Below are 12,142 nucleotides of genomic sequence, written 5' to 3'. Positions count from 1 at the left end.
GTGAGTGGGGATCAGCGGATGGGTAAGGTCTGTGACTCGTGTGATCTGCAGCTCTGTGTGTCTTTGAGCAGTTTGACATTTTCACTTTCTGACTCCACAAAATAATTGTTCACAATTAAATCCTCTGTCTCTTTCTATCTTTAACAGAGGCATGCTCATCTATGGTCCCTGGTAAGTACTTTTAAATGAAAAGTTGCAAAGAACTGGGAACATAACCCAACATCAGAATCCAGCCAATGAACTTAGCAAGGCCTAGTTCAAGACAGACACATGCAAGTCCCCGACCCTGTGCCACTGTGCACAGAACCTTGTAGCTGGATGTGAAAAAAAGAATTTAGCAAGTTGTATGTTGTCCTCATAACCCATGAAAAATTCAGCAGGTTTCAAGGGGCAAAGGGTTAAACAATAATATCCAGCTAATAAGTTCTTACTACACTATAGAAGGATTGCTTCTAGCTCAGTCTTAGATATTTGCTTGGCAATTAGTCCCCACTGATTTTAATAAATCCACTCTCAAATCTGCACTTAGCTGCCTTCAACTTTCTATGAAGTTAGGGCTACCAGATTTATCTATGAAAATTACTACAATAGATATCATCAAAGGGCTTGTTTTCTGGCATCTTGTGGTTGTTTGGGGTTTTGCAATCTTGATTTGGTACTCTGCAGGTAACCCTCATTTAGTGATCGCCACTGGAACCAACAGCTCAGCTTATTTATTTATTTATTTTGTCACAGAGTATATATAAGCATAAGCATGAAATAACTATACAATATATAAGCATATATATGAGTATGTAATAACTATATTAATTGGATATAACGAAAGGAAACAATAGGACAGGAACGGTAGGCACGCTTGTGCTCTTATGCACACCCCTTACAGTCCTCTTAGGAATGGGGTGAGGTCAATAGTAGACAGTTTTTGGTTGAAGCTTTGGGGATTTTGGGAAGGCTTTCTTTGCGAAGGCTGGGGGGGGGAGAGAAACTGCTTGTAAAGTAATCTTTTCATCACTATTGTAACTAAAGGAGAGTTACTAAACAAGGACTGTTTGTACTAAATTCAGAATTCTTTGTATTCACTAAGACAAATCTATCCAGTGATAGATTCAATTCTGTTGCTAGGGCACTTACGGTAGTATTTGTTCAAACAAATACTACCATAATTGCTGTTTTTTGGGCATATGATAATGCATTTGGCAGTTTTGCTCTATTCAACCAATTTTTTTATTACAGTTACAGACCAGCATTACAAATAAAAGCATTAAAAACAGTAATAATGATGAAGATGCTTATCTGATAACAGTCGTTACAGCTAAACAAAATCAATATTTCTCGAGCGTTTTATTAGGTGAGGTGTTACAAATTGAGACCGTGAATCTCTATAGAAGATGCAATGTAGCAGGACATGAGCTGTAGCTTCGATGGCCCCTTCTCCACAAGGGCATAATTTCAGCTCATAGTGGGTTTTTTTGTTTTTGTTTTTTGTATCAGCCCTCCAAAACTGCTGTGGGAACTGCATTTGCAGCGCACTAAGTTTAATGCCCTTTGGATTTTGGGAACAATTATTCAATATAAATATTGCTTTAAAAGGGGGAGTTTGATTGCTCAAAAAAAAAAACATTCTTGGGAAGAAAAGCTAGATCTTGTTGGATTTCCAGGTCTTTGATGCATTGTTTGAATGCACTGGGTGCACGCTACTACCCCATCATTAAAAGCACTTCCCACTGTGTAAGTCATTGTGCTGATTACTTTTAGCTGTTCTCCTCCTCCCCTCCCCCAACTTTTTTTTTAATCTTACATTCTGTAGCATTCTAGGTGTGAATTAGGAACATAATTTATAAGGCTCACCTACTTAGGTAGTGAGCTTTTGTGTTTCATCGGGGACATTTCATTTCAGACATTAATACAATTATATAATTATACAATTAATACAATTGAGCATGTCCAAAAATATTTTACAAGAGCTCTGTTCACAACAAAATACCTTATGCCACCAGACTTGAAATCCTGGCTTTAGAAAATTTAGAACTCCGCCGCCTTTGGCATGACCTGAGTATAACTCATAAAATCATCAGCTACAACGTCCTTCCTGTCGAAGACTACTTCAGCTTCAATCCCAACAATACATGAGCACACAATAGATTTAAACTTAATGTGAACAGCTCCAATCTTGATTGCAGAAAATATGACTTTAGAAACAGAGTTGTTAATGCCTGGAACGCACTACCTGACACTGTGGTCTCTTCCCAAAATCACCAAAGCTTCAACCAAAGACTATCTACCATTGACCTCACCCCATTCCTAAGAGGTCTGTAAGGGGCGTGCATAAGAGCACCAGCGTGCCTAACGTTCCTCTCCTAATGTTCCCTTTGATTGTATCCAATTCGTATGATTATTTCATGCTTATACTTATATATACTGTTGTGTTTGACAAATAAATAAATAATAAATAAAATAATAAATAATAACTGGTCTCTTTATAGTAATATATTGTAAATTTATGAAAAAATCAGTTCCTACTAACATGAGTGGGCTATAATATTGTGCTTATGCATTTATTTATTATATATTTGCAGTATTTATTATCTCATTACCTTTTTTCTTTTCTCAGAGGAAGTTTGTTCTTTGGTAATAACAGAAGCTTTCCCTGAAGACTCTGGAATATATCTATGTATTGCTGAAAATGATTTGGGGGCTGTAGCATCCAGCGCATTTCTTTGGGTCCCTGAAGGTAAGTTTGGAGTCTTTGAGGGAAATAATTTTTAAAAGAAATTCTGAAATAACTGAAATAATTTTGATGGAAAGAAAGACTAGAAAATTTTCATATAGCAGAACATGCTGTTAACATCTAAAAGCTAAGAAGCATCATATCTATTTCTGTTACTTATTTAAATTATGGCTTCTATGCATCATTTTCATTAAAAGAAAGCTTAGTTCTTTTTTTCCTCAGTGCTAGGCAGGCAAAATATTCCTGAAACTCCCACACAAGTTCTTTGGAACATTTCCAACGAGAATATGTATATACTGGACTACATTAATACATGCGTAATTAAAGTACATACACAATTTATCATATTTGTAAAATGTACACATCTACAATGGATGCTTTATTTAAGATACGTCTGGGATCTTTATAAAAATTTTCTAAAGGGTTTTTAAAAACCATTTACTTTATTGAAACAATTTATTTCTCTTCTATTGGCTCTGGGTTATATTGTTTATTTACTAAATTCATGTGCTGTCCATCTATCTACCAAGCAACTGTCGGTTATATATTAAATTTCATGGAGATTCCTATTCAAAGTGTCTGTTATTAAATGACCACTCATTGTTTTTCCTTCTTTACTGTTGAATTTCACCTGAAATATCAAAATAATGCGAACAAGGAAATAACATGGAATTTCCCAGATGAAAAGAGGAATTGGTATAAAAGCTCTTTGGAATCATTCTCCATCTTAAGCAATAATTGGGGTACAGAGCATCACCTTTATATTTTTGTATGTCACTGATGTCTGTATTTTTCAGATTCAGAAACAGAAGAAACTGGAAGCCGTGAATCTGCCCCCTTATTGACAGATATGCTAACCAACCTGAACATCAGTTCTGTGCCAGAGAGTGAATTTTTAGCAATGGGAAGAGAGGCAGAGAACTTTTCTGATGCAGGTGGACAAAATGCCTCTGGTTTAGCAAATGAAGTGGAACATGAAAGCTCTCAGTGTCATAATTATAGCAATCAGAGCATCAGTTTTCCTGGTATTTATGAAAATCCCTCTGACAATTCACATAATTGGTAAGTCAAGTAAAGATTATTGCTTTGAACCATGTCAGTTGCTTTTGCTAGAAATTATTGCAAGTATGCATGGATTTTTAAAGCTCTACTGCTGGTAGGCTGGTGTATATGAATATTGTCTTGTAAGTGTAGGCATGCTATTACAAAGATGTTTGGTGTGTTTATTTTTCCATGTAAATGAATTAAGACTGAGATTCCTGAGCCAGCACAAATTGCTCTACAACATAATGACAAGCAAAGATTTCTACAAATGGTTTCAACATCTGTTGAAAGATTACTATTCTAATACCCCACTGCTAAAATCATATATTTAGCCATTAACTAGAAAACAAGAATACAGAAATTCTTCTCTGCTATAGCAGACATTACTTGAACCCTTGCCTTGTCTGCTAAATAGCTAACCCAGCAATCTTATTACACACTGCATGGAGTATCATTGGTTTTCTGTAATGTAAGGCAACAGGTAATTCAGTAGGTTTGATTATCCTATTTCTGGAATTGATAATCAACATTTTAAATATAACTATTTGATTTGAATACAACACTACAACCAAGTAATAAAAGAGATTAATTTAAAATTTCTGTATAAAATGATTAGAAATTTTGCCCAACTTGGAAGTTACTATAGCTTTTATTCTGAACATACAAAATGTTGAGGCTGAAATAATTTTGCCATACAAATAGTCCTTGACTTACAACCACAACCGAGACCAGAACTTCCACTGCTAAGCAAAGTGGTGCCTGATTTTACAACCTTTATTGCCATGGTTGTTAAGTGAATCACTCGGGTTGTTAAGCAAATCTGGCTTCCCACATCGACTTTGTCTGTCAGAAGGCAAATGGGAAGGTCACAAGTGGCAATGATATGACCCAGAATGCTGAAAATACCATAAATACATGCCAGTTGTCATGTATCCAAATATTGATCACATGACCGTGGGGATGCTGAAATATTGGTAAGTGTGAGGACTACCTCTATGATCAGAAGTTACTTTTTCAGTGCGGTTGTAACTTTGAACGGTTGCTAAACAAATAGTTGTAAGATGAGGACTACCTGTACTGTATTCATCTTACAGTAATGTAAGTTGCTAGAACAGGGAATTTTCCAATCTAAAGATAAGACGATATGTTTGCGCAAAAAAAATATTATTTCAATCAGTTGGTAAAATTGAGCTGAAGATTCAGCTCTTTTAAACTATCCTGCCGAAATTCTGTACCAAATCAATGAATATTAGTTAACACTAGTTTTTAATGCATTAAACGTTAACAGATTTCAAACAATCTAGAGTCCATTCCCACAACCCTTTCAAAATATTGGGGGACAACATTTTGCAGCCTGAGATATTAATTTATTGGTATATATTATATTGTTGGATACATTTTACCTCTATAGATTGGGTACTCAGAAAAGAATGGAAAGCTAGATTCACAACCCAGAAGATGAATAGATCTATCCTTTAATTTCCCTCTTCTTTTTTCTAGAAATCCCTTGAAACCAAAATGAAAATGCAGTTGTTTTCTGTTCTTTGTCCCTTTTTTGTCCAAAATTAGACAAGTTTCACATTTTCCTGTGCTGCATGGGTAGACTGGAGCAATTATTTAAATCAACATTAGGAAATAGCAATATTCACTGCAATTACTCAACAAAAAGCATCCATCCAGAGAGGGAAGTTGTTTCTTCAAGTCAGTATTAATTCCTAGCAATTACTTAAGTAAGTCTGGCAAGGTTTTTTAGAAGTTGTTTGTCATTGCCTTCTTCCTAGGGCTGTGGAAGAGTGATTGGCCCAAGGTCATCCAACTGGTTTTGCACATAAGGTAGGACTAGAAATCATGATCTCTTGGTTTCTAGCCTGATGCTTTAACCACTACACTAAACTGACTCTCTCCATTTGAAGTAATAAACATTAATTATTTTGTTTCAGAGAAATAGGGTTTATAAAAATTAATCTGAATGGTCTTGGGGTACTGTGAATAGAATTAGAACAGGTATAGTGAAAGGGAAGAGTTATAGTACTTTTCTCTCTTCCAGTGCTAAAACAAGACTAGATAGCTAGTACCGGTTGTGAAATACGTGGCTGAAAATAACCTGGGACTGCTACATTTTGTATATAGTATGAACTAATTTAATCAGAATTAGTAATCCTTGCAAGAACTGTTTAAAACTTATTCCATGATCTGAATCAAATGGGAATCTAGAAACCAGTTTTTATTATAAGTTTGCCTTTGAATAAACTGCAAAGATATTTAAGGTACCAACTATAGAAATAATTCAATTCTGGTGTAAAAGGACTATTAATTTTTATTCAACTTCAACAAGATTAGACAGACACAACAATAGACTATTATATAGAACTACTATATAGGTTTTCAGTGCCATTTGGAAAATAACCAGCATTAGCTCTTAGAAATAAGTCTCACTGATTTTAAGCCCTGTTACAGGGCAAGTGAGGTCGTTTTAACTATTGTTCTAGGAGTGCACATAGATTTAAACCGGTAAGAAAAAGGATAATGAAATGAAATCTGTCCAGAATCATTGAGAGTTGGGTGGCATACAAGTTTAATGAATTATTATAAGGGTCAGAATCAATGTGATACTTTCTTAGAAAAGCAGAACAAATGATTGCATTTATTTCATAAGGGATTCTGGAAATTGATTACAGTTGCATGATTCTTTTAATGCTATTAGAAGAGAACTCTATAAACTTAAAAGTTCTTAGAAGTTATACTATGCAGTGCTGTTATGGTTTTGGTTGGCACCAGTCATCCAAAACAGGAATGGTTTAGAAAAGCTATTTACACTGACCATCTATCTTAGATCATAGTAAACCTATCTCTCTTTGAGTCACGCCATCTTGCGTTGGAATTTAAAGTTTATTTTGGAGCTCAAAACATTGAAATATTATTTAAAAATATCAGAGTCATCACATGTTAAAGTGAAGATAAAATATAGCTTTAAGCTAAAGGTGATGCTGGGTAATTGGCAAGTCTCCCCATGCCAGATGTGCCAATCTGGCATGGCCCAAACTTTGCTGGGGAAAGCAGAATGTCTTAAACCTCATTTATTAGTTAGCCTCAGTAACTTTAAGATATGTAGACTTCAGCTTTCAGAATTCCTGAGCCAACTTGATGGTGGGGGAATTCTGGAAGTTGAAGTCCATAAACTTCTACTAAGGCTCAGAAGCACTACATAAACACTAGGCCCCAAGTTAAGCCTCTTTCCTTTCTGGACCAGTCTTCATCCACTCAGTTCTTAGTAGATAAAGAGCTGCTCTTTAAGAGATGTCTCATTCTTTAAAATCAGTTTTCAAGTAAATAGGTTGACTTCCTGGGAAGTCAAAGTTGCTAGAATTTGACTTAACAAAAGAGATGGCCTTTTTCTTATAACATTTTACAAAGGTGATGATTTCTGACTTCAGAACAGCCTTCATTTTAAAAGGATGTCCCTTATCTTTTCATAATCACCTTTAAGAAGGAATTCATGATAGCAACAATTAAACTTATAGTGTCCCAATCACTGCTATGCAAGTCCAATTCTATTCTAGATGGTTCTTATTTTGTTATTATTGATACTTTTCCATATCAGCAAAAGACAGGAACCAAAGAAAGTATCAGGTAATATTGATGCACATAATAGATAGATAGATAGATAGATAGATAGATAGATAGATAGATAGATAGATAGATAGATAGATAGATAGATAGATATTCCAATTCCTACAGAAATGTCTTGTTCCTCTAATGAATAGAGCAAGCTGAATATATTAAACCGTGCAGCTGAAGGAAGCAATGTGGCCTAGCAGCATGTGTAGAGTCTGAATATTCTTGTTTAGAAATTAGTTAGGATTATAAATATTATTACATACACACATGCTTAGATATACAGCTTTACAATTTTATACAAGAAATGAAAATATTGTAGCTACACCAGTGGTGAAATCCAAATTTTTTTACTATGGGTTCTGTGAGCTTAGTGGGTAGGGTGTGGCTTGGTGGGCGTGGCTTGGTGGGCGTGGCAAAATCTTCATTCCCACCCCACTCCAGGGAAAGGATACTGCAAAATCTCCATTCCCTCCCCACTCCTGGGGGAAGGATATTGCAAAATCTCCATTCCCACACCACTCTGGGGCCAGCCAGAGGTGGTATTTGCCGGTTCTCCAAACTGCTCCTAATTTCCGCTACTGTTTCTCCAGAACCTGTCAGAACCTGCTGGATTTCATCCCTGAACTACACTGATGTGTAGATTGAAGAAGATTATTTGCATACGCTATTAAAATAAAGGAGATATTTATTTCATATTTTTTGAAATTGGGATTTTAGCTTTGCCTCTGATATCATCTTGCCTTGACTATCAAGTCTCCTGAACTGCTCTGTGGTTCGATTCAGTTCTTCCTTCTTGGCATAAACATTTCTTAATGTAAAACCATGCAGTAAATAATGTTTAGGAAAAAAATGGGAAGCTATACAACGGACACTTTCATTTTACCACGTGGGTTGCAAGCATGGGCAGAAGTGAACACCAGTCTTACAATCGCAGCTATTTTATGTAGACAGAAACTACATAGAATAGAATAGAATAGAATAGAATAGAATAGAATAGAATAGAATAGAATAGAATAGAATAGAATAGAATAGAATAGAATTTTTTATTGGCCAAGTGTGATTGGACACACAAGGAATTTGTCTTGGTGCATAAGCTCTCAGTGTACATAAAAGAAAAGATACGTTCATCAAGGTACAACATTTACAATACAAATGATAGTCAATATATCAATATAAATCATAAGGATTGCCAGCAACAAAGTTATAGTCATACAGTCATAAATAGAAAGAGATTGGTGATGGGAACGATGAGATTAATAGTAGTGCCGATTTAGTAAATAGTTTGACAGTGTTGAGGGAATTATTTGTTTAGCAGAGTGATGGCCTTCGGGAAAAAACTGTTCTTGTGTCTTGTTGTTCTGGTGTGCAGTGCTCTATAGCGTCGTTTTGAGGGTAGGAGTTGAAACAGTTTATGTCCTGGATGTGAGGGATCTGTAAATATTTTCACGGCCCTCTTCTTGATTCGTGCAGTATACAGGTCCTCAATGGAAGGCAGGTTGGTAGCAATTATTTTTTCTGCAATTCTAATTGTCCTCTGAAGTCTGTGTCTTTCTTGTTGGGTTGCAGAACCGAACCAGACAGTTATAGAGGTGCAAATGACAGACTCAATAATTCCTCTGTAGAACTGAATCAGCAGCTCCTTGGGCAGTTTGAGCTTACTGAGTTGGCGCAGAAAGAACATTCTTTGTTGTCCTTTTTTGATGATGTTTTTGATGTTAGCTGTCCATTTTAGATCATGAAATCATATAGATGAATGGAAAAAGATCCTATATACTGTATCACAAAATTCCTGGCACAGATTCCCAACCAATTAATATTAATCTAAATACATAGGTCATTCCTTCCAATTGCAGGATTTCTTTTAAGTAAAACGAGATACTTACAAACTTTTGCTTCCTTTTAAAATATTTTCTTCAGTAAACAAACTCTTATTGCTAGTCTGGTTCTGTTAAATAAAAGCTTGTATTATATTTACTACTCGGTTTGGTGAATGCTCACATGGAAGTAAATTCTACTTACTTAGCGCAACGTGATCCCTGTTAAGCTTGCACAGAATTGCAACTTAATAGGTTTTTATACTACCCAAACAAATGTAAGCAGATTTCTGACAGCTCTGCAAGACTACTTTTATAACATGTTTCAAGTTTCATAATCACATCTCACTTCTCTTTATTACTTTAAATTCAGCAATATGTGAATGGGTAAATTGGATCAGAGGGTCCCCTTATGACGTTTTTTCACATTAGATTGCCCTTTTCCAAACCAATATGCATAAGAAGAAAAACTAATAGCTGTATTATTCAGAAAAGATGATTTCTATTAATGAATAAATTTAAATTGTAGGTTTGGGTTTCCTTTGCACATGACAAAATAAACCATATTTATGCAAGCTTATGCATGTTTCTAAAATTTAAATCTAATATAATGATCTATATATTTAATTTGTTTAGTAGCAAGAGATTTTTTTTAAAGTCTCACACTTTCTGCATACATTTTTAGGAAACAGGATTAATCCCTAAATTTTTAGATTTCAGCACCTCACATTACAACTTTGACTCTGCTTGCTGGAATAAGGGAAATTGCCCAACCAGTTATATTGTGGGAAACAAGTTTAGCTAATGCCGATTTCTGTCTTAATTATACTGAGCTTGATTTCTAATCTTCATCTGCTTCTATAACGCATCTTTGAATGGTCATTTATACTTTCACACATGCATACATACATAGGGTATATTCTGTGTCTGCCTAGATGGCATTGGCATATTCCCATTTATTGTCATACTGGATCCCTATTGTTACTTTACCTCAGTTAATATAGCTACTAATGAGGCAATATCTCTGCAAGGATCTCTTCCTGTAGCCCTTTGAGTTGACTGCTGAGTTTTTGACATCGTTGATCTGTCAAAAAGAAAAAATTATTCACATTTTTCTATAACATAATTTCATTGTATTTTTATATAGGTCTTCACTCTGCCAAGCTGTTCAGACATTCATAGTTTTGAGTTTAATGCAAAAGAAATTTATCCTGTTACTCTTTAGGCCTCATGTGTCTAGGTGAATAACATTTTGTTGATTCTTGCTGTGATTGATAGGAATTTATAAAGTAAGTCAAATGCATTTTTTGTCATGCCTCTGAAACATTTTATAGGAGTAAAGAATAAAATATAATTCTTTACTGGCCAAGGAATTTGTCTCCAGTGCAGAAGCTCTCAGTGTACAGACAAGTAAAAAGTGATAAATCATGATCATAATCATCATAAAATATATTTATCAGTAATCATAAGATACAACACTTAGTGATAGTCATAGGTTACTAAATAATAAATCAACACAAATCATACTAGGATATTAAATAAAACAATTAATACAAATCGTAAGATACAAGCCACAGTTAGTCATAAGAAGATAAGGAAATCAGTAACAGGAAAGAGGAGAAGGATTATAGTAATATAGCCCTACTAGGTAGTTTGACAGTGTTGTGGGAATTAGTTGTTTAGCAGAGTGACGGCATGGGGGAAAGACTGTCCTTGTGTCTAGTTGTTTTTGTGTTTTTATTACTTTAATGTTTATATACTTCAAATATTGCATTTTATTATCTATTGGATTGGTTTATTATTTTGTGGTATTTTGTAAGCAACCTGCCATTTTTCAAAAAAAATACATAAATGTAAATAGGAAGTGGGAACATTGTACAAATCAAGGTAGGATGTAAAGCTAATGAATACAATTAAAACTGAATAAATGTATATATTCTATGAAAAATAAAATCCATAAAATGCATCACAAGCTTAAAAACCTTAGCTTCTTAGTTGCTCATAGTGTATTACAGGTAGTTCTCAATTTAAGACCACAGTTGAGACTAAAATTCGATATGCTAAGCAAGGCAGGTGAATTTTGCCCATTTTGCCCTTTTTTGTCAAAATTGTTAAGCGAATCACTGCAAAATAATAAGTTATTTTAAATTCTTCTAAAATTATTCTAAATCTTGCTTCCTCTATTGACTTTGTCAGAAGCCAGCTAGGAAGATCACAAATGTTATCTCAAAGGTGTTTTTTCAAAAGGCAACTGAACTGGTTTATTTTTGTCCTTGAGGAAGAAGAAAACATTTTAGCCAAGAAGCTTCATCAATTATGACGCTGGCCTGTTGCCAGTCCTGTTGCCCTTTGAAAAAAGCATCTTTGAAACAATTATGGCCTGAATGACTGAGAATCTCATTACAAATGCTGGTCACATGAACACAGGCCACTACAACTGCCATAATATTTGGCTGCCAAGTGCCTAAATTTTGATCATGTGACAATGTTGTGGTTAGCCAGCAGCCTACGGAGCTGGCCATGGAGCTGGACAGCAATGAGGCTGAGGTGAGGCCAGGACCATTGGGAACTGAGGTGCGGACTCCAGAGCCTCCAGAGACTGACAGCAGTGAGGCAGAGGAACAGGAGGAGCCTGTTCCTAATGCACGCTTGAGAAGAGCTGCCAGAAAGCAAGAGCAGCTCAAGCAAAAAGGACAACTCGGGAGTAGGGCCAAGAGATGACTAGCCCCTCCCATAAGGCTTAAAACAGACCAGCAAAGGCATTTGGGCTTTGCCGGAAAACAACGTTGGTAGTGTTCTGTCCCCCTCCCCTCCCCACCTCACAGAGAAGACGCAGAGACGCGTGTCCAACAGTCCTTTATATTTACAACAGACCTGACTTTCTGTAGTGGATGACAGACTTGGCAGCAACAGTGCAAAGGCCTGCCAAGTTCCGAGT

The 12,142-nt window shown here is 35.6% G+C and overlaps 1 protein-coding gene across 5 annotated transcripts in view; it reads left to right on the top strand.

Annotated features, from left to right (window-relative positions):
• The window catches only part of MYOT (myotilin), a 62,238-nt gene that overhangs the window by 25,743 nt on the left and 24,353 nt on the right, over positions 1 to 12,142 (top strand). For all 5 annotated transcript variants that reach the window (XM_058166715.1, XM_058166712.1, XM_058166711.1 and 2 more), the window contains 3 exons: positions 148 to 171; positions 2,612 to 2,731; positions 3,526 to 3,790. In XM_058166715.1, coding sequence (XP_058022698.1) covers positions 148 to 171; positions 2,612 to 2,731; positions 3,526 to 3,790 — 409 coding nt within the window. The remainder of the gene's footprint in view (positions 1 to 147; positions 172 to 2,611; positions 2,732 to 3,525; positions 3,791 to 12,142) is intronic.

Source organism: Ahaetulla prasina, chromosome 2, assembly GCF_028640845.1.
Source record: "Ahaetulla prasina isolate Xishuangbanna chromosome 2, ASM2864084v1, whole genome shotgun sequence".
In the NCBI taxonomy this organism is placed as follows: domain Eukaryota; kingdom Metazoa; phylum Chordata; class Lepidosauria; order Squamata; family Colubridae; genus Ahaetulla; species Ahaetulla prasina.
The sequence above is the reverse complement of the archived record's forward strand: the minus strand, read 5'-3'. Positions and strand labels throughout refer to the sequence as shown.